At 41.0% G+C, this 26,524-nt stretch overlaps 2 protein-coding genes across 6 annotated transcripts; both read right to left on the bottom strand.

Annotated features, from left to right (window-relative positions):
• Positions 1–23: 23 nt before the first annotated feature.
• On the bottom strand, positions 24–3,613 carry LOC148340124 (glutathione S-transferase Mu 3-like). The gene is made up of 8 exons (XM_088290558.1): positions 3,445–3,613; positions 2,128–2,203; positions 1,970–2,034; positions 1,830–1,911; positions 738–835; positions 574–669; positions 386–496; positions 24–308 (listed from the first exon to the last, which is right to left on the bottom strand). The coding sequence occupies exons 1-8, from the start codon at positions 3,472–3,474 to the stop codon at positions 213–215; spliced, it is 654 nt and encodes a 217-aa protein (XP_088146684.1). The 5' UTR covers positions 3,475–3,613; the 3' UTR covers positions 24–212.
• Positions 3,614–6,976: 3,363 nt separating this feature from the next.
• On the bottom strand, positions 6,977–26,437 carry ampd2b (adenosine monophosphate deaminase 2b). Of its 5 annotated transcripts, none has more exons than XM_088290161.1 (19): positions 26,333–26,437; positions 26,040–26,183; positions 16,375–16,499; positions 16,174–16,304; positions 15,503–15,571; positions 15,331–15,433; positions 15,034–15,232; positions 13,048–13,189; positions 12,524–12,613; positions 11,976–12,105; positions 11,702–11,896; positions 11,481–11,612; positions 10,878–11,041; positions 10,491–10,617; positions 10,252–10,415; positions 9,080–9,200; positions 8,769–8,942; positions 8,190–8,300; positions 6,977–7,795 (listed from the first exon to the last, which is right to left on the bottom strand). In XM_088290161.1, exons 2-19 carry the CDS (start codon positions 26,128–26,130, stop codon positions 7,580–7,582), a joined length of 2,484 nt encoding a protein of 827 aa, XP_088146287.1. In that variant the 5' UTR covers positions 26,131–26,183; positions 26,333–26,437; the 3' UTR covers positions 6,977–7,579. The 5 variants fall into 5 exon arrangements, with proteins under 5 accessions (XP_088146287.1, XP_088146288.1, XP_088146292.1 ...); XM_088290162.1 differs by lacking the exons at positions 26,040–26,183; positions 26,333–26,437 and adding exons at positions 18,797–18,854; positions 20,012–20,094; XM_088290166.1 differs by lacking the exons at positions 26,040–26,183; positions 26,333–26,437 and adding an exon at positions 20,012–20,155 and having other exon boundaries at positions 16,398–16,499.
• Between the last annotated feature and the right edge of the window lie 87 nt (positions 26,438–26,524).

Here is a 26,524-nt window from a genome sequence, read left to right on the forward strand (position 1 = left end):
CAGAAGTCAATAAAGTTACAAACTGAGAAAGAGTTCCACTTTAATCTGCTGAATATCACGTTTTAGTGCATGTAAATTAAATGCATCTTCAAATCTTTCCAAAACATATCCATCATCTTTCGGATACATTTGCAAATACGCAAATAGAACATAACATTTTACAGAAGACGATCTAGAACTTTTCTAAAGTATTTGAGACTTGACTTGAAAATTTACTCTTTCTTGTTGCCCCATTTGGCCATCTTGTTGTTGACAGGGTTCTTTAAGAACCGTTTGGACTTCATGTAGTCTGCAATCTTGTCAAGTGCCTGCAATGGTGATAGACAAAGTGATTCATGGTGACCAAGAATCAGGAGGAAAAAAAAAAAAAGGATCTTTCTCTGACCTCAAAGCGATCCAGAAGGTCTTTGAGGTTCTTGAACTCATCCAGACAGGCGGCTTCAAACATCCTGTGGTGGTCCAACGCCTCATACATGATGAAGTCCACAAAAGTAATCTGTTCCAAAGAAAGCCATTTTAACCATTGCCACTTTTAGTCATGGCCATTTCCTGTCCGGCAAACAAATTAAGCACCTCGTCACCAGCAAACCACTTTCGGTCTCCAAGGAAATTGGAGAACTGCTTGAGTACACACGGCAGATCTTTCAGGTACCCTGGCTTCAACTTGTCCTGAAATCAGTAGAGCAAATTTAGAGCTGTGGGAGACGCACCACGTCCACTTGGAAATTGCTACTCACAAGGTCGGTGTAACACATCCTCACAAAGTTACTCCGAAAGTCCATCGCCTGGTTCTCCAAGATGTCCACGCGGACCTTCTCATCCTCAGTCTTTCCACCTGGGATCAGATTTAGGACACACAACTGATTCAATTAAGGCTAATAATGTGATAGCACTAGTGGTAACTCAGTGCTTGAGGGATTTGATTCGAAAAATTTGTCTGGGCTTCTGGAAGGTTGCAAGTTTGAGAAAATTTAAAATAGAACCTATAAAATCCCAAATGCTGAATTTCAAGGAAAATGCCACAACAGTTGCATAAAACTTAAGGATATGAATTGCTGCTCTACAAGATTTTATTCATATTGCAGAGTGTCTAGTTTATTATAATGTTCATGAGAGTGGCTAAAATGTTCCTGGAAATGTGCGGCTTTGTGGAGCATTTGTTGCACAGCTACCTAAATCAAGATTTCTAGATTCAAATCTAAGCACAGTTCTTCCTATGTAGAGTTGAAATGCATTTTCCCTTAGAAATAGAGATTCTTTCGTGCTTCACATTAGAGTCGACATCTGGGATCACCAATCTTTATGAAGCACAGCTACTTGGGTAATGATTAAAGCACACTGCCCAATGACCAATTTGCTCAAAGTTACCTCTGCTATTAATAATTATATATATTGATATGTGAAGACATGGATGATTTCTCAAGGTACGAATAACATAACATGCAATATTTTCTATAAATCTCCAGGTGTTCATATTTTCAAATGATCACATCACCAATATTTCTAGAAAATGCAACCCATTAAACGTGTTAATCCGGCCCGCCAAACTTGAAAAAAATTAAATGAATAAACCTTATTAATGTTTTATTTTCTAAATACTCTGGTGTGTCAAAGACAGATATTTTGTTGTAATGCTTTTGTTCATTTTCATTTAAAATCAAATGTATTTTTTTTTTCTCCGATGAGGTGAGGTTACCAAAACACTCCATCCATCCCCTCTGTCAAATTTTAGAACCCATTGTGGCCCACCAATCAAAAGGTTTTCCCACCCCTGCTCTATCGGGTCTATATTATACGTGGCCCATCATATATATGTGCACAAAACTTACACATATCGTTTTTCCGAGCAATGTATCTCATGATGGCATTGCTCTGCACAATTTTCCTGTTTCCGTCCTCCAAGTAGGGTAACTGCAATGAAACATTCATTTATAAAGGTTTCAGTCATCGAGAACATGCCATCACTTACGTTGGGAAAGTCCATTCCAAGATGGTGCTTCACATCAAGCCAGCAGCTTTTGTCATAGTTGGGAGCTACATGCATACGTGAGAAAGAAGATGACAATACGAGTGATTTGGATAAACAAGTCAATATAAAAGCAGCTTTTGTTGAGCGGGGAGTGTTACCTTCGCCGCAGGAAAAGTACACGTCCTCATAGGTCGTCCCAGTGTACTCCAGCAGCAGGCGGATAGGCTGGGCCAACTGCATAGCAATCACAAGGAGGGGATTGTTTGCTTTAGTTGTTTATTTGGCCTTTTCTGTCTCTCATTTACTAGCGTGTGCTGAGAATGAAGCTTTGCATTTCAGGTAGTGGGGGGGAAACTTGTCAGTGCAATCTTCACAATGGTAAACATGGCATGACACATATCTAAAACCTGTCTGTTCTGAATGAATAGATATGAAGAGAACCAGACCCAAGCATGCCATTATTGTATTTCAAAATCCTGCATTTAGTATTTGAAATGAACCGACATTGTTTTTGGTGCCTTTGCCCAAACGTGCTGCTACTTGATTTTCTTGCTCGCCACACAGCAAAATATACAAGTTTCAGCTGTAGACTTTCACATTTTTCCCTAAATTTATTTCATCACTCCACCTCTAACAATGATAATGACAGTATGATAAATATCATCTTTAGTATATTTATTGCACAGTATAATCTTTCCGCTAATAGGCAGGGATAAATCGCGTGGTTTCAACAAAAGACACGTGACCTACAAAGTATTTCATGTGATCCAAAAAAAAATTAAAGCAGGATTAGGAGGAAGAAAAAAATTCAACCCTGAGCGCACGATTTCCCCAACAACAAAATAGTAACATTTTCGTAGGGTATATCGCGACAGTTTCCATTAATAATTAAAATTAACATACCTGTCGTAATTTTACTCTGCATACGTTCCAATTACTGTCATTAATACAAACACCTGCGTCGTCCTCTCAAAATAGAGCTGATTTCAATTTATCAATGATGACCCGTCATTCACTGTAGTTACTTTATTGTATTTATTTATTTTAGACTACCTTTGTCCTCGCCAGTAATAAAAAAAATGAAACTCGAATAAATCATTAAGATCATTGTGTGCACTTCAACCCTGAAAAGTAAACTAGTAAAGAAAAAAGATCCAATGCGGTAAAAACAATGGCACGTTCATGAGGTAAACTTGAGGAGAATTGCATTCCGATGGAGCAAAATTGTGTGCAGGCTGGTCGCCACTGTCACGCAAGCTAGCCTTAGCATTAGCGACAGAATCGCTGCACATATTCAGTCTATTCGCGAGCCTTTTTTGGGGGGTTAACGACCACAGCGTCCACGGCATTATGCAAACTTCGGCCAAACGACAAGTGGCGAAGTAAAACAAACAAAACAAAACAAAACAACAAACTCGCTTCATTCTTACACTTATGTCATGAAACAATGAAGTTTTGCAGATTACAGAACTCACCCCACGAATATCCCAGTAATATAGTTTCATCTTTACTTTGGGTTTTAAGTTTCGTCTTGTGTCGACTGCTGCTTGGTGAGTTGCTAAGACCGAGAGGAGCAAAAAACTGGACGGGTCGGTTGCTTTTGTACTGCTATAGGCAGTCGTCTGAAGTAGAGGTGGGCGGGGTTAATTCCCCAATTCCGACTGGCATCCTTGATTTTCGTTCCCGACATACGACATTTCCAAGTTAGGCGGAGTACGAACAAGAAGACACGCTCAGTTGCCGCCTTATCTCCTGGCTTTCATTTGATTGTTTTATACAAAATATGAAAGGCCTACACGTTACTGATAATTGTTATATTATATATACATTTTAGACACTTTCCAGGAAAAGACTCCGTTTTCTATTGTATTCACACACACCATTCCATCGTTTGAGGGTTACTTCGAAACGCCCTTATTATTGTGTGAAGGTGGAGGCCTTCACACATATGTTATTCTGATTCTTTATTAATATTATTGTGTGAAGGCGGCTTTATTAATATTATTAAACTTATTCCGCCCGTTTTTTTTACGCTTAACTACAACCACATAATTCAACCGATTCACTTCATTCCACTTATTCATGTGATGGGGGCTTCCATTTTTCACGTCATTCACTTATTTCAGATTATTCACAATTTCACATTTTTCACCCCAAATTCACCCCATTCATTTCGATTGGGACATTCAACATTTCACATTCAAATGCTTCCAGTTTGAAATTCAAGACATTCAGGTCATTCATTTCGCATTCCTTTAACTCCTTTCACATTATTCATGTGATTCCCTCGATTCATGCATTCCCATTTTACATGTTTCACCCCCAAATTCCCCATTCATTTCCAATGGGACATTCAACATTTCAAATGTTTCCAGTTTGAAATTCAAGTTATTCAGGTCATTCATTTCACATTAATTTAATTCCTTTCCCATAATTCATGTGATTCACTCTATTCATGTAATTCCTTTCACATAATTCAGGTAATTCAATTTAGATTCATGTACTGGAAGTGACGTATCCCGACCGGAAGTGACATCACGAACCCGAAAGTGACGCCACGAAACCGGAAGTGACGTATTTTGACCGGAAGTGACGTCACGAAACAAGAAGTGACGTATTTTGACCGGAAGTGACGTCACGAAACCGGAAGTGACGTATTTTGGCCGGAAGTGACGTCGCGAAGCCGGACGTGACGTCACGAAACCGGAAGTGATGTCACGAAACCGGAAGTGGCGTATTTTGACCGGAAGTGATGTCACGAGACAGGAAGTGACGTCGCGAAACCGGAAGTTACGTCACGGAGCCGGAAGTGACGTATCTTGACCGGAAATGACGTCGCGAAGCCGGACGTGACGTCACGAAACCGGAAGTGATGTCACGAAACCGGAAATGGCGTATTTTGGCCGGAAGCGACGTATTTTGGACCGGAAGTGATGCCACGAAACCGGAAGTGACGTCGTGAAACCGGAAGTGACGCCGCGAAACCGGAAGTGACGTCACGGAGCCGGAAGTGAAGTATTTTGACCGGAAATGACGTCGCGAAGCCGGAAGTGATGTCACGAAACCGGAAGTGACGTCGCGAAACCGGAAGTGGCGTATTTTGGCCGGAAGTGACGTATTTTGGACCGGGAGTGATGTCACGAAACCGGAAGTGACGTCGTAAAACCGGAAGTGACACAGCGAAACCGGAAGTGACGTATTCTGACCCGATGTGACGTCACAAAACCGGAAGTGACGTATTTTGACCGGAAGGGACGTCACGAAACCGGAAGTGATGTCACGAAACCGGAGGCGACGTATATTTGACCGGAAGTGACGTCGCGAAACCGGAAGTGGCGTCGCAAAACCGGAAGTGACGCCGCAAAACCGGAAGTGACGTATTTTGACCGGAAGTGACGTCACGAAACCGGAAATGACGTCGCGGAACAGAGGGTGGCGTGTTTTGACCGAAAGTGACGTCACGAAACCGGAAGTGGCGTCACAAAACCGGAAGCGACGTCACGAAACCGGAAGTGACGTCACGCGAAACCGGAAGTGACGTATTTTGACCTGAGGTGACGTCAGGAACCCAGAAGTGACGTCACGAACCCGGAAGTTGTTCAATGTTATTTACTTCCATTTAAAATGATTTAAAGTCATTCAGTTTTCATATTATTAGCTTTGATTTAATATCATTCAACTTTATTCACGTTGATTTAATATCATTCAATTCCATTAATCACTGCCTTTCCCCATTTTCATTCGATGTCATTCACTATGATCCAACATTATTCAATATTTTTCAACATTATTCAATATTTTTCAACATTATTCAATATTTTTTTCTATTTCATTCATGATGATTCAATATAATTCACTATTATTCACTGTCATTCAAATCATTCAATTTCATTCACTATGATTCAAATTCATTCAACCTCATTCAATATTTAAGAGTCATTCAATATCATTCAAAAACATTCAGTGTCATTCAAAATCATTCCACAAAAAAGATTCCAGCCTTTCCGCCTTCACACGCAATTTCTCCAGGAATTGCATTTTCTAGTTTATATTTATATTCATATTTCAAATAAAAGTGTTTATAAAAATTAAAATTAAATGTACTTTTTAGCGTAATTTTTTTGATGAACATTTGTGACATCGATGCTACTCTATTTTAATGATGGTAATGAGGGTGGTGAGTTAATTAATATATTTTTTAGGTGGTACCTTGTTTGTGAACCACTATACTATATCGGCGTCGGTTAGGGCTATACTACACCGCGTTAAGACTTGTGTACATATGTATTCACTATTCAGGTGTTATGTCACCATAGGAGTGGAACTCTGTTGTATCACGAGGACCCGCATTAAAACATTTGAAAATATTTGTGGAATTTTGTGTACCACAGGGAGAGTAGGTGACTGGTTAGCACGATGGCCTCACAGTTCAGAGGTGCAGGGTTTGATCCTAAAACATTTACGGTAGGTTGATTGGACACCCTGATTTGTCCCTAGGTGTGTTTGTGAGGATGGATTGTTGTACATCTTTGCGTGCCGAGCTGGTATAGGCTCCAGCATGCCCGCGACCCTTGTGAGGAGAAGCAGCTCAAATAATGGACGGATGGAGGGATGTTTACCATTTTTTTTTGTTCTGCTGTGTAGCGTAACCTTTTTGTCAGATCCAGTATGTTGTCAGTTTAAGTTATCATTTCATCTGAAGCAGGTAGACCTTGTGAAATAGCGTGACCTTGCAAAAGGTGCTGATCCTGAGTGATACTGTAAACTGCATTTACAATGGAAAAGTTGAAGTCTTTGTTAGGACCTGTGACTCATTTTAGAGTATAAAGAGCTCACTCAGTGCAAGTGACTTGAATGCACTTTGTCCCAACTACTTGTATGTTTTAGTGTGTCCCAATTACAATTTCACACTTCACACTGACTCATTTTATTTTCACAACGTCTTCCTCTTAAATTTCAGTAAAGACGTGCATTGGAGTCCTTGTTTTGGATTAAACAAAGAAGGCAGACATTTTAATGTGAACATTTATTTTTAGATCAACACAGGCAACATGTATTTCACAAAACAAACAACATACAGTACAGCAAGATCACCAACAAGCATTCCTTTATTTGCAACTTGTACTTCCCAGAAAGACTAAAACACATGACGAAGAGAAGAGAATGACAAATGTACCAACGGCTTTGGCAACGGTTGACCTCGTGCAAGCGTCGAGAGACTGCAGCAACGTATCATGCATCATCACACGAGCAGCACAAGTGAACATAGAAGGATTCTTAGATTGCTTGCATTGTTGCTGGAGACAAACGGACGCCGAAAAGACGGAATAACAACCAAACAAACAGCAAAGAGATGTCAAGTCTATGACAATAACACTTGGAATGTTGCTGCTGAGGTTTACAACAGCACAGAAAAACTGACCCAATAAGTCCATTAACACATCATATAAAAATAAATGTAAAAGATTTAGTGACTTCACAATGAACAACTCCGTGAAATAAATAACCAGCTAAACGCATGATATGCCCTTTCTCAATTTTCCACAGTGGTTTGATTATTTTCACACAACAGTTTACAAAGTTGTGATGCAGGGAAACTCCGTTGAGACTTCATTGCTTTCCTTGTGTGGCAGCCATGCACAAACTCTCTTCCTCCTCAATAGTGTCCAGCTCGTCCGTCCGAATGGCTTGTGTTATTAAATTGAGCTCCTCGCACATGGTCTCATAGCGATACGCCACGCGGATGTCCGGAACGTTAGTGCGCCTGATGTCGTTGCTCTCTTGACCTTCTTTGACATAGTCTGGACCGAGCCAGTAGCTCTTCACCTAAACCGGAATGCCAATAAGATTAAACTGACAGTGATCCCCAAACACTTTGTCGTGGCACGTTAGTCATCTACTTTCACTTGTTTATTTATTCATGACAAATACTGAGTCTTTGTTCAACCATCTCTGCTGGTGATGTATAGAAACAGGTAGAACAATTAAATGTGCTTCCACTAGATGGCAGACGGTACAATTAACATGCATGCCTATTAGTTTCCATTCATGCAAACCTTTGTGCTGCCTCAGTAGTTCACAAAATAATTAAATAAACCAAGATCATGAGATTGTTTCACTATTATACATTTTTGTTTAATGGTGTCCAGTGACATTTAACAAAATACATTAACTTTTTTTTTTTTTATAAACTGCAATGAAAATGCAGAGACTCGTGTACCTTATGAGAAAATCCGCTCATCAGCACACTGTTTCTGGCCAGCTCACACATGTCGCAAGAGCTCAACTTCCACACTTGAGCAGCAATGCTGTACTCCTCCATCAATGGCTCCTACAAAGGAAGTGCACAAACAATGATTACAATGAGTATTGCATTCAACAAAACACCTACCCTGCTTGCTACCATACTGTTTATCAACTTTGGGCCATTTACTATTGTTTGTCCTCAATATGGTTGGAAATGAGCTATAATGCCCTGGTTTTATCCCCAATCCAAAAAGGCACCATATGTTTGAGGTCCTTTGGTGTCTGTGTGCTGACGAGTAATTTTGGTAATCTGTTACTCAGTGAAACCCTATTCCAAATTGTGCACATTTCCCGGTAGCGTTACTTTTTCCAGTCAAACAATTAATTCTTAAAGTCACTGTTAAAAATGCACCTCCCATTAAGTGGCAAAACCAGGTGTGCTTTTATGCTAAGCAGGGTTGCCAGTATCGGCTGAATGTAACTATTTAAGTAACTTGTACTAATTTAGTGACTTTTAAACTCAAATACTCAAGTACACAACACTGGCGCTGACCTTAGTAAAGTGAAACTGCAAGGGATCGTCCGTGGACAGGGAGACCATGAGGCCTCTGGAGAGGTACTCTGGCAGAGGATTACGATGATAGCTAAGGAACAGACTGTTGTTGCTAAGTGGAGACATGGCGATGCCAATCTGAGCCAAATAGTACAGATATTGAAGCACGGGAGCCTGTGGACAGAAAAGATATCATCCGTTAATGAGCTTCACTTTTCCATTTGGATTTACTTTATCAAGATGGTCCACTTGGGTGAGCACATGTAATGGCGACTGTCGCCTCGGGGTTTTTGTGGTATTGTGGGCCCCACCTTCCGTAGCAGCAGACCATGGGAGATGTTCTCTGACAACATGAAACCAGACACCAGGTGATGGATGGGGCCTGCCTCACCGCAATGAGGACGGAGTACCAGACTGTGGAAGCCTCGCTGCCTGGATCGAAATACAAACACAAAAACACATCAAGGAGGAGACCTTCATCGATTTCTGAATACAAAGAAGACAAGTGGTCTTTTTAAATCTGTTTTTTTGATGTTCCGTTCCTGTCCACACCTCGTTTGTTACACGTGTCATCTGCCTCTTTTTCATTGGTGCAGGTGAGTGACATTTTTAAAAAAATATTTTAAACACCACTGCTCTGAGATTAGTGATATGATGATATCTGCTTCACAGTTCGGAGTTCCAAGATTACAATCTACGGCCTCCCTGAGTGACGTTTCCACGCTCGAGTCGCCCGTAAACACACGTGTATGACCACTAGGTGGTGCTACAATTGTGTTAAATAACGGCTGAGTGAACCAGGAAATTAAATCTCACCAGCCAACAACCAATTAACCAGATGCGTGTTAAAATTTCTATAATTGAATGAATTGATTGGAACTGCACTGAAGCTCGACATTTTTGCAACATATGATAACTAAAGGCCCTATCCTCTTTTACAGGCCTTAATTTTCATTTTCAGGCATTTAATTTACAGCTGCAAAACTCTAGAGACCAATGCCATTGAACCCTTAACTAAAGAGCCATATTTAATTTTTTATTTTATTTTATTTTTTAACAGATATTCAGGGCAGGTTATTTGTAGATGAGATGAAATACTTTTTTCAAGTTCAGATGTGTGTTTAAAATAGTTTCTCAAAATAATGTTTTCATTTTTTAATCAAACTTTTTTTTAAAATTTATTTTCTGTAAAATTGTACATGTTATTAATATTGCTACGATTTGTTTTATTTTAGGAAAAAAAAACAGATTAATACAACAAATATTACAGAACTATTGATAATGTAAACACCAGATAAGGAATGGAGCTCGCAGGCCATGCTTTGCTCCAGCCGTGAGATTACAATCGAGACACTGTATATCCATTTTCCATTTATAGTAACATCAAAACAAATGGCAACTAGGGGACTTTGTTGTTTCCAACAATTTTCTCTGCACATCGAAATGAATTGATTTTAAGACAAGCCACAGGGGGCCCACATACCTTCGCAGGTGATTCAGAACAGTCATGTTTGCATACATATAGTAGAGGTAGTAGGAGTAGGGCGGATTGTCCTCCTCTGTCCAGTTGGCCGGTAGCGGGCTGTCCAGGTTGAAGATATGCTGCTCTGGTTTGGACTCATCATCCACACTGTCAAAACCCACAACCTGCAAGAAGGACCGAAAATGTCACTTTGATAGTGTGCATCGTATGAAATGATTTGGCATGAACATCATACGGACATGCTGAAGGAAGAGGTGCAGCGCAGGATGTTTGCCTGGGTGGATTGTGACTTCAAACAGAGGCAGGAAGATGTTCTCCAGCATTTCCTGGAAGTTGGACAACTGCTTCTTGGTGTGGTACACATCGCTTGAAGGAAGACAAAGATTGTGGCAAGAAGAGTAAATTAAATGACTGTCAAATTAATATCAAATATATATCAACTCCTAGGTGTCCAAGTTTTTTTTCGCAGTGGGCATACAGAAAAATCGGAGCCCATTTGAGATTTTCAGCATCGTTTTTATCTTTAGAGTTTGCCGCAAAATCAAAAAAAAGTGCTGTCGCCTCTCCAAATCCCAGAATTAGGTTGTTTGCAGGAGATTTGAGTAAAACCTCTGTGCTTCACTTACAAAAGTCGTGGCATTTGTACGAGCCAGCGCACATTGTCCGAGTACACTTCATATCTCACAGCCCACTTGGCCAGCTTGTCCCACTCGTCTCTTGAACGCCCGTACACGGACAACCTCAGCTCCACGTTCTGGTACTTGCTCTCCTCCAGGTCAGCCATCACCTCCTGAGTGACAGCAACACAACAAATTGGCACCAGGAATTTTCAGCATGCAGGTTGTGTTTCTCTTTCTTTAGTGGAGTCTTGATAGTTAATTGTCTGTTCTTGACATCTATACACAAAATGTGTGCTTTACATGTATGCATAACGTTGGATTTTACATTTCCTGCCTTCTTAAATGTGTATTATCTGAACTTAGTCCTTAGTTAATACTCTGGTCCGCAAAGCGCTTTTGATATCCAGGTATGTGTAGTTCTAAAAAAAAAAAAAAATTGATTAAAAAAAAAATACGACAAATCTAACTTTCATAAAAGTCTACTAGGACTTATGAAAATGGGAAAATGGCGAAGGGCATGATGAGATCATCAGAGAATGCCTGCATTTCTTTGTACCGACGGTTATATTTGAAGGTGGTATATCTGTCAGAAGTCTTTTGTTGGCAGACCTTAATGATGTGACCAAAGTATTTCCCTTCGACGTGATTGTCTGTTTTGATGAAGATCTCTCTCAAGATGGATTCGCCAATGGGATTGTATTTGGCATTGAACTTGTCAAATCGATGGAAAGTGTTGCGGTCCTGCAAAGGGCGGAAAAAGTTAAATAGGAGTCCATTCATCCATTCATCGCCTCAACCACAACACTCCAATAATCAGGCGTCCAACTTACCGCATGCATATCCAAGGTGTCCACACTCAGGTCAAAAGCCGTCAGGTTCATGCTCTCAAATACCTCCATGAGGGTCTGACCCTTTCCTCTCTCCACGTGCACGATCTCCCGAGGATACTTCTTCATGGCTCTTTTAATAAAGCGCAAAAGATGCTTTTGGTTCATGCAGGAGGAGGCGTGGATGTGCGTGTCAACCTGCAGACACACAAACGAGAAGCTGATTCACATACTGAACGGAAAGTCAAGATTTGGCAAAGTTCGAAGTTGACGTTACCTTCCGGATGTTGTAAAAGTCTCGATGTGGAACTTTTTTCTGCGCTGCTAATTCTTTCATTTCATTCAAGAGGATGTGCATCTGGAACTTGGAGCTTAGATACTGCAGGCGGCGGTAGCAAAAGGACTTCCTGTGGTGAAAGAATGGAAGAACTTGTCATCCTTTATTGTACCCCACCACGGAAAGCCCTGTGATTTTCATTTGTTCTAATAGGATTATGTTTCAAAAATAGTATTTAAGATCTCAACATAGACCAAAAATGGCCTTTCCCTATGAATTTGTGTTAAAATATGCCATTGTTTTCTTATAAATCAAATTTGAGTAAATAGTTTTATTCGAACCTGATTGCTTTGTATGGCCCATGACCAAAACACACAGACAACTGTCATCTGTGGCCATCCATGTCTAATTTTTTACTAGATAGTTCAAACCGGATTGGCTGGCAACCAGTCCAGGGTGAGCTGCGAGAGACTCAACACCCCCGCGATGGATGGATGGATTAAAAGAGTGCAAAATGTAATGTGTTCAAAAAAGGAAGAAAATAGTACACTGGTCCATTGATGATGAGGGCCATCATGACGTTCATGTCAGCAATGTACTCTTGCAGGTCCGGATATGGCAGGTCCAGCTCTGTGCTCCTGCAAACAACATACAAACATTAGAGAGGAATCAAAAAAATCCAATTCATCTGCAGGCATCTTTTTTGCGTAAAACCGCATCTTTGTGGAACCGAAGCAGCCTCACGGCTTCCTCACGTCGGTTCAAACAAAAGCTGCCAGCAACGCTTCGTGTCAGCACAATCCAAGTGAATCAAAAAAACAAAAACAAAAAATAATCATAAGAAAAACCACGACGAGCAAATTTCACATCCAGCAAGTCAGAGATGTGGCTCGATTACATCACATCCGCCTACGTCATTATTTGGCCGTGGCCCCGAAAGAGTCTTAAAGTGTAACGCTGAATCCACTAAATACTCAATTCAAAGTCATCAATTCGAAAAAACGTTCATTGTGACGTGGTAACTTATTTTATAGTTCAATCGAACTTTTTTTTTCAATTATGCAAAACTCACTTGTCCATGGTCTCTGTTGATGTGTACACGTGCATGACACCATCCACCATCTTGCAGCAGTAGCCCACGTCGGGGGGCATGCTGGCCGGGTCCTTGTTCTTGTAGGGGTGTGTTCCAGAAACAGGTGGGTGCACTGTGGCATCTGAGGGAGGACAAAATGTCTCAGCGAGTGGCAGATTTGAGGGAGTTGGAAACAAACATGTGACTCATCTCTCATCGTAAGAAGGGCCTGCTCAGAAGTGTGTAACAGATGGATGGTGGTTCGGTGGAAATGTGGGAGTAGTGCGCAGGATGCTAGTAAAGCGCCTTTGTGAGTATCTGGAGACATATCAGGAATAAGAACGTAGCCACCCTGAACAATGATTAGTAATACAAAAATGTGTCTTCCAATTACCCTCGTTATGTTTTTATTAGCACAATTCTATTTTTTTGTGGCAATATAAAGTGAGAGTTGTGATATGCGGTACTTTTCAACTGTAGAACCTTGGTCTTGTGATTTATCCATTCCAAAACGTCTGATTTACACGGGAAAGAAGCCGTGTTTCTCGTTGGGAATAATATATATCAAATGAATCTGTTAATGACACCCAAAAATATGCACAAAAAATATTTTGAGCAAGAATAACTATAATTTCACATACAGAAAATAGAGTGATTTAAATATAAATGTTTAATGAAATGGATATGTCAACATTTAACATCCCTTTCGCCTTTAATGAAGCCTCTTGATGGCGTATGTAGGACGAAATAAGGTGAGGGAAGAGCCATTTTCGTATTTAGCAACTAAATCTTGAATTCAATCATGTTTCGCGCCTTCTTTTTTTCCCAAATGACTGGCACTCTGAACTTTTCGTTGTATAAGCAGTCAGGCAAGTTGAGAAACATCGGTTTAACACATTCTGTCAAAAATCAGGCACACACAACACACACAGTTAGTGGCTTAATAGACATCAATCAAATAATTTTGTGCTTGTTTATCGAGTGCCACTGCAAAAAAAAGACACCATAGGGAAGTGGGAGGGCCGTTTTTCTTTTGCAGTGCATACGTTTAGAAAACGCACCTGCTTGGCTCTATTGGAGCGCTTTGTTATGAGCACCAGCAAGCGCCGTTTGCCGTGATGCATTTCCGCATCATAGGAACGGAGCTGTGTTCCCTTGTACTGCAAAGCGGAGCGTTTGCAGCTCTTCCAATGAAACATCCATCCATCCAGCTTCTTCCGCTTATTAGGGGTCAGACCTTCAGATTCTCTCTGCCTAGCCACTTCATCTTGCTCTCCTGAGGAGCAGCAGCTCGACTGTGAACCCCTCCTGAATAACTTCGCTTTTTACCATCTCCTGCAAGGCAGAGCGAATGGGAGGGGAGGGAATGCGTTTGCCTGCTTGTATGCGGGATCTTGTTCTGTCAGTCATGACGCTTGTCTATCTCCCGCTCCATTATTTACTCATTCGTGAACAAGACCCCAAGGTAAGATCTCATCCCTGACCTGGAGGGCGCACACAATCCTTTTCGACCGAAGACCATGGTCTGAGATTTGGAAGTGCTTATTCTCATCCCAACTCTACTTCAGAGGAAACAATTTAAGAAAAACACGACAAGCATGGCCAGTGAGAGATCAAAGGAAGCCACTGCAACTCAGGCACATTCCAGGGTTTCCTAATACCACTTTTAGCACGTTTCACTTCATTAGGAACCATAGTGAGGGCTAATTTACAGCAACAAAAAACAAAGAACAAAGACACCTGACAGACGTCATGCAGGAGAAAGCACAAGTGAGCAAGTCGTGGACAGTAGATGCCAGGCTTCCCCTACGGAAGCATATATAGCTTTCACCTTAATTGCTACATTTTATTCTACCAGCGCCATATGAAACTTTCTCATAACCCAAATTATGGCTTGTGACCCAAATAACGGCCCAAGCAACGCCTCGTGGTACAAAAAAACTTTCCAGTATAGATACTGTCTCAGTGTATGCAATGACAACGTACCTGCTGTGACAGCGGCCTCCGTCGCCTCTTGGACTTCCTCCTCATAGATATTTAGGTCGAGGGGTCTCTCGCTTAGCTCTTGCAGGTACCGGGTGGTGGTCCTGCAGAAGCTCTGCAACGACAGGCCCATATACTTCTGTCTTATGAACAGAGCTTTCACCACACACTTTGCAGCATCCAGCAAGTCGGTGAATGGAACCTGGATTGGGGTGCAAGAGAAGAAGATGAGGAGGAAGAAATGAAGCTTAAACAAAGTTGAGCTCTGTAATACGTTTGGGAAAGAATTGTTTGACGTACCCCACATTTCTCCTCTCCAGAGATGGTGACTCGCTGGTACTCTCTCTCTGGGAGCAGCTCTCTCTCCAGCAGGTCTGGTGCTTGGTTCTGCTGCTTCATGTATCTGACAGAAAATAGAAAAGAAAAAAAATGAGATCATATGTATATAAAGAGATAATTGCCAGGCACTCACTCGAGATCTGTGGCGCTGTCTGTTTTCATAAACTCCTGTTTGGCTCTCAGCAAGATGTCTGGTTCAAACCTGTGGACAGAGAGGCTGAGCTCACACTGGTCTCAGTATTTACCGTACACACTAGACACTTTATTAGGTACACCATTAAAGATAATGCACACTTCTGACATTGTCAAAAGGTTTGTGTAGACATTTTCACCAAGACGTCGACATTTTGTACTTTAGGGTAGCAAAAGCTGCCTAGTTGAAGTCTTTTTAGTAGAACAGGATGCAGTTATTCGGTTCAATGAATGGCAATACGTGGATACGCAGGTGAATTATAGTATCGTATCTATCTCCGATGGCGTGAAAGAGCATCTCTATTGCTCTTCCTGACACCATATGTCGCTGGGATAGAGCGATGAACAAAGACACATTATTCATACTGAATAAATAATACTTTTTGGACCAATTAAATGAATTTCCTGTGACACACCGGGCGATCTCTCCTGGCATACAAATGACATGCATCACAGTGGATGGAATGTTCTAGAATGAAGGTAAACACTAAATTGTGAACCTTTTTTGGCTTAAGCAATCAAAAGCAGGTGACATTTTCCCTTGACAAGGGATGCGAGGGCCTTTTCATCACAGCATAGAGCTTGAACATGCCTTGTTTATTTTCTACTCACTTGACATCCTGGCTGATCTGCCGCTCCAGGCGATGGCGTCTCTCCTCGAGCTGTTCAATGGGGCTGTCCTCTGGGAATTCATAAGGAGCACTGCGCATTTCACTATCTGCCAGGCTGCGTGAGAACAGTTCCTTCACAGGCACAAATGCACAGGTGCAGCTGTAATACTGAATGTACAACTTCATTCAAAAGAGAACCAACCTCGGCAATTTCCTTGTACTTGCCATCCATGGATGTGCGCAGATCTATGGATTGTTTTAAGGCCACCGGGATCCCAGGCAAGGAATGCTGGGAAGTGAGGAGGTGGCGGGAACCACGGAGGTCGACTAGGGAAAAATGATGTAAGTTCCATCCAAGTAAGAATTTAAATTACTTTATTTCTTTATTGTGATAAAATAGACAGGCTTTGTTCAATTATGTGTAGTCTGGTGGACACATTTTATGAAAGTCATGTTCAATATGCTCTTTAAAATGGTAAACACAAAAGAGTCCTGTATGAGAGATGGCCGTTAAAAAAAAACCCTTATAGGTTTGGACTCAAATCTCCGTGTGAAATAGGCAAACACTTCTTAAAAAGGCTCAGTGGGGACCAAAGGAAACCACAGAGCCGCAGCAACTTGTGTCGTGCAGCACCTTCTGCTGAACACCACCGATTCAACACATCCTACTCAACATGTAGGACATCTTTGCCTGGAAAACCAAATTAGAATCATTGGCATCATCTTGGGTATTTAACACACATTCTCAAGTAATCCTTTGGTCAGGAACCACATTTGGTAAATTCTCTTTCCTATAAAGGCAAAATTCCTTTATAGGAACGAGAGACCATGTGAGAGAATTTTGGGGAGAAAATGTGGTTGTCATCATTAGTCTCTTTTAGTTGCCCAAAGGCACCTCAAATGTGGGCAGGAAGTAGAATTGCATCCCTCCAACAATTACCGCTAGTTGCCATTTTAATATGTGTTTGCAGTGGGACTCAAACTGTGGCCCTCAAAGCCAAAGCCCTGACAGATGACCTACTGCTATCTTTTTCTTTCATTTTCAAACATCGGCGTTTGATCATGGAGTAAACCCCCCAGCTATTTGTGAATATGTGTGTGTCGAGGGATAGAGACATACCTCTGAAAAGAATAGCAAAAAAGAGTAGTAAGAGTAATTGACATTCAGCCTAAAAAGACATAATTGGTAATTGATGCCGCAATTTTGTGGCAAAGCACCGCATTTCTATTAGTCAGGACTTTTGCATAAATAATAGGAGCTCCAGCACTCTATTCAACATTTTTTAACTGACACCAACATTTCTCAAGATGACGCCAAAACACAAATGTTACATAAACAAAATCAGCAAATAGGTGAGTTTTTAGGCAAATTAAAGAGGATAGGTTCTAAAAAAAAAAGCAGTGCCATTCAATATAATGTAGACGTGCCAATTGGTGTGATGCCTCACCCTTTGCCACAAAGCCACATACTGTATGTTCCCATGCTATGTGAAGCAACAGCCTGTCAAGCCGTTATCCGTGCCGCCCGTCACTCTCCCTGATAACACAGGACACGACCAGCGGCAAAGACATCCAAGCTGGGATGCAGTGAAGCCGAGCCGAACGGACCGCAGCTAATCCCCTAATGGCTGCTATATTTGGATCAGATGCATCTACGGTTACATAATATCTCATCCCCTCACAACCAGACCCCGCACAATATAAGTCATGATTTATATTATGATACCACATAATATATATTCAACATGGGCGATTATTGATCTAAATGAGCAGGGTTAAAGCAATGTGTGCGTGTGTTCGGGTGGAAAGACAGCAAACAACCTTGAGGCATTGTAAGGTGTCTGAAGAGTATCAACATATCATTTTCCACTCATCCCCAGTGAGCCTAGAAATGAGGTCAAGAGACGGCCACTGCATGAATATTTCAGCAAGCGCAGTAGCAAGTCCAACTCAAAGCATTACATACAGTACAAATTTGTTCACAATGTACATGTAGGTGTGTCTCATTAATTTAGGTCGTTAAATACAGTGGCTATCAAAAAGCCTACACATCCTTGTTGAAATATCAGGATTTTGTCATACCAAATATTACAACAAGAAAATTAAAAACTTTTTCCACCATTATTGTGATCTGTCACTTGTACACTCATCTGGGGAAAAAATCTCTTTGAGAGGGGAAATAAAACCAAATTAATGAAATAATGTGATTGCAAAAGTGTGCACACCCCAGGGATGTACTGGGACCAAAATTTGGGCCAGAGAATATGAACATTTGAAGGGGTGGATTGGGAGGTTGCTGATATGTTGGCGCGGAAATGTTATCAATGAGTGAGGGAGTTCGACTGGCAGGCAATTAGAATGGCCGTTCAGGAAAATCCCTAAATTCCAGATTGCCTCCACGTCCCAGGCACATTCAACATTATTTTAAATCAGTGTAAAATTATGGACAGTGTGAATATTAACACAGTGCTTCGGGGGAAATTAATTAACTGTGTTCAATGATTTAATTAAAATATCTTGCAAAAAGCAAATTCTATCTAATAAATGTTTAAAAACAAAGATGTAACTGCATTGTATTTAAAAGTTAAATACAACTGAACAGTACTCAACAAATACAAACATACCTGAGCTACACATTTTGAGAATCACTCTTCTAATTTATTAAGATGCACCCGGTAAAGTCTGCGATGAAGAAACAGCAAGAGGGGGGAAGGTGGGGACGTAGTCGTAAGCACATATTTCCTGAGAATTTATCACAATTATTTTTTTTTCCTGTTCACTGCATGCAAAAAAACTGTTGCCAAAAATTGTTGCTTGGCAGAATTCATTCGACTCAGTCCCAATGTCCTGTCCACCAATGCTGGACGGACATACACTCCAAAATCACAACTATTAAGATACAGCTGTTTATATTCACCCTATTTGGCATTTTAGCCACTGCTCTGTGTTAAATATAAAATACACATTAAAAAATGCCACCAAATACAGTGTAGTGGACTTGCGCATACTGTCTGAGAAGGGCCAAAATTTAGTTCACGCGGAATTTCTGTGACTCAAATGTGTAAACATACTCATCGGTCTTGTGTGAGAACTGCCAAGCAGGCATGTACAACAAACAATGACACTGAAAATCTGATTTATCGTAATCTATATTACGTGCCTTTGGTGAATCAATGCATTAAAAAAATAAGTCTGAAAACATCTAATACCCAAACTAAAAACAACAACATCAACCTACAATGCGTTGTGATAACGAGACATGAGTATTATTTTTCCCTTTTAAAAAGCATTTCTAAATCTACAGTTACATGCCGTGTACATCGGCGCTGTGGATTATTGTGGAAAACTTTTCTTTAAATACAGTTAAATCTTGTTTAGGATTGATAAATTCAACAAGCATTTTGACCTTTGTGTAGCAGTAAGTTATTTTTATTTTTCGGGGGGGCGAGAACTCATTCAATCCACACACGTAATCCTCATTGCGCTAAAAAAAAAACTGCATTGCTGTCAAGGAACAGGCAAAAGAGGAGCGCATCATTGAGAGTGGAAAGGGGAGTGCAGGATTTGTGCTTTTGCAGGATAAGGCTATCTAGCGGAGCAAAGCAGAGTTGGCAGAGCCCGTTTCCCAGCACATAGTCAGGGCTCAGAAAGAGAGAAATGTGGGAGAGGAATAAAGGGAGAGATGGAGCATGCCATCTTTCCTTTTTAAGATGACCCCAACACAACAGAGGGGAAGAAAGGAAACAAGAGAAACAGTCAGGGGACAAAACACTCACACACACATTCATGTACACAAGCATCTGCATTCTCCCTTCTTGCTCTGTCCCTGTCATACATACAAAGAGGTGGTCCAGCAGATCCATGAACTCCCCCTCACATAGCCCCTCCTGGTTCATGCCAGCTGTCGCTGCACTAGCTGCCTTTGGAGCTGATCTTCCTTATTTAAACGCCTCCGACATTTCACTGGAATGTACCACGGTGGAGCTCAGAGGAGGGGGTGGTGGTCGACTGCTTGTATCACCGGTGGATGTGGAAAGTCCACAGTGCCGCCAAACAGCTACCACCCCTTCACCCCTACCCAGCCTCACCGCCCTCCTCCCCCGTGGTGCATTCTGCTAAAGGTACTTTGTGCTTAAGGTGTTTGTGTAGTCTGCGTTTATGAATCAGAAAGAGCTACATCAACATTCTGAGAGCATGTGGACTGTCCAAAAAAAAAAAAAAAAGAGAGCCCACCAATCTCTTCTCGTGAGGATGATATTAAAGGGCCAGCACCTTGACACCTTTTGGATTTAAGGAACATAAACTCCCTAATGTGCATTTGGGATGGACACGAACCATATTAACCAATCATTGTGAAACATTGGAAATTACACATTGTTTCAGAGTCATAATCTGCTAGCGTGCAAGGTAAATTTGCATTAGATAAAAACCATGGCTGCAAAAATGTGAGCATCTTGGTTGGGCACAGCAGTCCAAAGTCTGGCATTGAGTCCATTTGCGGCGTATAGATTGTTTATTCATTTATTTAGTTTGGGTTTTATTGGCTGGTAGCGATTGTCAGTAAAACGATCAGAACAAGATCATGAAATATTTTACTGTGTGTGTCTAAAATCTTTATTTATTTATTTATCTAATATTTGAATTGACTTTTTAAATTAAACTGCTGAAATATCCACCCATCCATTATCAAAGTCGCTTCAACCCATCACAGCCGTCTTCGGGCAGTAAGCGGTTGCCAGCGAATCGCAGGGAACACAAAGACAAACAACCACTCACGCTCACAATCACACCTAAGGCCCATTTAGGGTGTTCACTCAACCTACCTTGCATGATTTTGGGATGTGGGAGGAAACCCACGCACGCACGGGAGAACATGCAAAGTCCACATAGGAAGGCTGGAGACCGGGATCGATCCAACCACCTCTGAACTGTGAGGCGAACGTTCTAACCTGTCACCCACCCTTCCACCCTGCTGAAATACAACCGAGTCTTGAGAACGTATATATGCAGTAAGCCTGATGAGACATCGACATTTTGATAGGATTTTTGTTAAGAACCCCTAAATTCATTTATTCATTGACAAATATCTATTTATATTATAAAACATTTTTTTTATCTTTTCAATAATTGTTAATATTTGTACTCTTGCAATATAATGAAATTAATTGATAAAAATTTGACTCAATAATTAAACTTGTATTACCACAAGGAGATTTTATTGAAATTTACAACCTTTCGAGAAAGCTTTGGTGAGAACAACCTTTTCATTCCATGTACTGTATTTCCTCCCCAAAAGAGGTTCATTCAGCATTCGTCTGCTGTTTGAGCTACCTTTCTTATCTTATGTCAACTCTACTTTTCCTTAACTCAACTGTGAAATATTTCCTAGTCCTAACATAACACTTTTGTGTCTTATATGTACAAATACAGCACCAAAATGTCCGCAGAAATGTACATACCTTGGCAGAATTGGTGAAGTATTAGCAATTTTTGGGAAAGTATGAAAGATGATTATATAGGAATTTTCTTTCTTGATTGCTTTGTTTTCTTTTATTATTGTGCTATTCTAAAATGCTTTATAGTTTAAATAGCATCTCATTAAAAAGAACCACATGCTTGTCATTAAAGATGTGAACACAATATTTCAATTTGATTTCATATTTTAATTTCAGAAAGTTGCAATGTGCTCCCAATGTTGACTCATTAAAACAATTGGGAAAAAAGTCAACTGCTACAGCCATAATAAAAAAAAAATGCTTTTACTGTGCAAAAACAAAAACAGCAACAACAAAAAAAAATAGAACAATTTGCATTTGAGATGGCCATTCGTCACAGTACCGTTCATTCACAGGGCTCCCCTTGGTGGTCAAATGCGGCACCTCGATGCTATTAATACTACATGACTGCTGCTACGGCTGCTACTAATCATGTAATTATAAACTCCCCTCACTTGAGTATCTATGATGGTGAGAATTGTTGTTTGTTTATTTGTTCCCTGCCATTGACTGCAAACAGGTGTACCCTGTTGTTGTTTATTATCTCGAGAACGTCGAGAAACAAAAAGGGAAGACGCTGGTTCATTAGAGCCAATCAGCTCACGAGATAATGCATTTATGCTCTTTCTTATTGGTCGATCTCGCGGCGGGAACCAATCACGCGCCTTGTAAGAGTATGCTAATGCATAAAACTTCCGAGTCAACTCATCTCTTTGAAACAACACTTCTTTTTTATGTGGCTGCATTTATTTTGTGTTTTATCATGTTCATTTTGCAAAAATCTGAAAAGCACTGAAGCTGCAATACGTGAGGAGTGAAGCGGCAAGGGAACACTGTAATATACCAAGTACAGAATAATTTACCGTGTCATAGTATTTAGAGACTTAAGCTATGATTTGAGGGAAACTGGAGTTCTCAAAAAGACTCAGGCTAACGATGACTAGCATAAAACAAAGATGTGTCTCTGTTACAGGTGTATAGTTATGGAATGATTCTGAAAATAATTGATTAAATTATATCTTTTGCAAGAATATGTCAATTTGAAGTACCAAATAAATGTAGGAACTAAGCATAAAAGAAAGTGTATAAATAGTGTTATTATTTTCATTGGCGTGACTGGGTGGGAATTTGTTTGGCTGAGTTTCTTTGTTAAACATTTGTCTTATGAAAAAGGGAATAGGCTTGATAAACTGGCGTAGTGCCTTTTTGGTTGGCTTGGTTTTCCTGTGAAAGTCTGTATTGACTGTTTTTCATGGACCGAAGCTGATCCAATCAATCAATCAATCAATCAATCAATCAATCGGTCGTGAGGTCATGGCTGACTAAATGATTTAAAAGCAACTAATCATTAAGTTTTTAGTGATGGTCAAAAACTGTACCTTTGTGAACAAAACCGTGTCTTTCTGCAGGGTGACAGGACAGATTGCCAATGGTCACAGGTCTCTGGCATTACACACATGCACGCACAAACACTAAATGTGAGCGTCAATGGGATAAATGGATGGCTGCGCCAATCCTTGAGGTGTCAAACAGAACCAATGGTAGACAGGAACAACGGCACACAGAGGCTAAACGACAGTACCAGGGAGTCTCTGGTGCAGACTGAATGTTTTGTATGAGGAGGGCGTGTCGGCCAAGATGTTGGTGGGTGGGATAACCTGACACAGAGTCAATCATTGATCATGAGAATGGCATATTACTCATGCAGTTTGTGTCACAGAAGGGAGTGACAGGAATCTATTATTCATTATTTTACTCGTCATAATTACAGGACGTGTTCTGGCAGCGGACCCCTGACATTTGTGGGCATGAGACAACGACAGCTGGTGTGAGCAAGATGTGGGCAAAGTGCAAAGGGTTCAAAGAGCCATCGTCAAGCTCACCCCTTGCCACAATTACTTTCCTTTGCGAGTGCACCAACTGATAGAAATGTACTGTTAGTATAATATACAGTATATTTCTTCTGTTTTTTATTATTTCAGCCTTCTTATTCAGGATAACCCTTTCTGGACACTTTTATCTCTATCTATGTATCTGTGTGTTCGGTCCTGTCAGTTTGAGCCTCTGAAGTCTGGGATGTGCGACAGAGCTCCATTGGCCAAAGGTACTAAACAAACATACATTTATACCAAAAGCCACCAATCCACATATGGTACTCTGTATGACATTAACTGCTCTATGCTGATGATCCTTCTATCCATCTATCCATCCAAATATAGGTTGGGAAACAAGAATATTTCAAGAAAATGTGTTCAGATCTCTGAAAAAAAGAAAAAATATATCAAGCCGACAGTGCTGTCAATAAAGTTTCATGCGTAGAGAAAGGCATTCAATGGTCACTATTATCACCCTCCCTCTCCTGGCCACCATCCTCATCTTCCTGATTTTGATAATGTCGTTTTGTTTTCTAGTATTGAGCCAAACCAACGGAGAACTTGGGAGTTCGGAGACAGACGGCCTCCCTTGCGATCTCTTTCGATAATGCCATGTATTTTTATACTGCATTTTTCGGTAGCATTTTGCAAAATTATTCCCAGTGAAGGCCCAGTTCCGAAACGCACCGCCCACCATTAGTTAGTTAGTTATAATACATACTGAATGAGTATCATGGCATTGCTCATTTGGAAAATCTAATAGAGTCACACGAGTTTTGTACAGTATAAAGTCAATGTATTCGGTCTCGTAAATATCTTTCCCTTTCACCTGATGTTATTGAGCTGATTGAAGCGGATCAACAAGTGGTGTGCAGCACGCAGCTCACGAGTGCCTTTTTCACCGCTTAGACGAGAGCATTTATTGGCTCATCTCGGCTGCTCGCCCTGCACAAAGCCTGGCAATTAGTTGCTAAATGTGCAGAATGCCACGCCGCAACGCTCCACACAGTCGGGCGAAAGGCTGTGTAATTGATCCATTCACGAGAGTTTACACACACAACATGGCTATCAGCATTAACTACAGAGTGAGTACAGATGATTCACTACTCTATTAAATGACATTGATTCTTTATCTCATGGGTAATAGTGTCTTCATCGATGTACCAGAATCAAAGTACCTTCCATCCATTTGCTATACCACTAGCTTTCGTTAGGGTCGGCGGTGAGTTAGAACCTCTACCAGCTGACACCAGCAGGTTGCATGTATACAAACATTTAAGGACAGGTTAACCTTTAAATATCTTTTGGAAGTTGGAGAAAGAAAAAAAACATAAGGAAAAAAAAAGGAATAACGAGAAAAATCCACCCTGGAAGGCCACAGCCAGGTTCCAAACCACACACCTCAGAACTGTGAGGCGTATGTGCTAGCCACTCGTACACCGTACCACTATTTTGCTCCTCCTTTATGATATGAGATAAATTATGTTGTATGATGCGTAATATGCTCCAAAAAAGCCTTGAATGGGCCCAAAAAAATTGTTACCGAAATCACTTTTGCATACTCACATGGAACAAATCTCAATGTAGCTTTTGTAAAATGAAGGAAATAACAGATATAATAACAAATATGTAATAAAATATAATAACAATAACAAATGGCAAATAATTAAGCTTGGCTGCTGCTACCCTGACTGTACTGGCTGCATAATAAATGTTTGCAGTTCGTCAGTGTCAGTCCACCCTCATGTAAGATGTAAAAGAAATCTTTACATGTTGTATGACACGGACCATCTGCTTCATCATGACCACTTGCACAGTATAACAATGTCCAGTACAAGAGTTGTATGAAACATTGCGTCTTTACGACAGTTATAATGCTCAATTTTGACTGACACTGTCAGAGAGGTATTCATTTCAAAATATGTTTGTTAATGTGGTCGCAGTGGTGCAACTGCACTGCATCAAATTCAGAGCTGCTCCTGAATTATCTGACTGTCTCATGAAGCTTATTGATATCACCCAGGAATTACACTCAGCCCTCATTAGGATACAAGTCATTTATAATTTAGTAATGAATAAATATATTCAGCAAGAGGGTGTTGCAAAACAAGGCGGAAACCCATTTGACCGTCCTGTTGTGTGCAATACATCACACAGGAGGATAATCCACTCATTCATGCTGGGGATCAAGTCCTGTTCAGAGCTCTCCCCAGGACAACATGCCACTGCCTTGCAACAGGGTTAACATCATAAGCATCCCTACAAGAGTGAAGAAGACTATTAGTAACATCCTGTTGGATGCGTGTGGTGTCACCAAGTTGAACACAGGTGAGTCATATTAAACAAGAGCTGCACTCTTGTTGACTTGCTGCGCAGGCAATCAACAGGTGATGCACATAGTTAAAAGTGGTCCACTGTCACAGCAGCTCGACTACAACTAAACAAAAAGACGAAGCACTCAGCAATATTAGCTCCTCTAATATTCCGCTGCCACTCACCCGTACTGGCTGTGTACTGCAGGCTTCCTCGCTTCCTGAAGGGGGAAAGCGGCTTGCTTTTGGCTGCCCCGGGGGGCACGTTTGAGGACATGCTGCCAGTTCCTGTGCGTCCACTTCTTTGGGGATGAGGCGAATGAGTCAGAGCTGCGTCAGTTGTCAGCGTTGATGAAGAGAAAGTGGGCGAGAGAGAGGGGGGAAGCCGATGATGGGATGTTGTACTGATGCTGAATGCTTGGGGGCAGTCAATTGCAGTCTACTTTTGCATGTGTGTGGAAATGTGTGAGTGCGCGTACATTCTTAAGAGCAGCGTATTTCCAAACTGATCGGTATGAAGCTGCAGCGCATCCCTCGGCAGAAAATCTGGTCTCGCCCTTAAAAAGAAGGCATCGGCGTTGGTGCTGCAGCATAGATGGAGATTGGGGGTGCAAAAGAGAGAGGTGTGGCTGAAAACAGCAACGCCCCCCCTTGCGTCCCTCACCGCACTA

Source organism: Idiotropiscis lumnitzeri, chromosome 3 (genome assembly GCF_059441095.1).
Source record: "Idiotropiscis lumnitzeri isolate Australia: NSW breed Sydney's pygmy pipehorse chromosome 3, RoL_Ilum_1.0, whole genome shotgun sequence".
NCBI classification, from domain to species: domain Eukaryota; kingdom Metazoa; phylum Chordata; class Actinopteri; order Syngnathiformes; family Syngnathidae; genus Idiotropiscis; species Idiotropiscis lumnitzeri.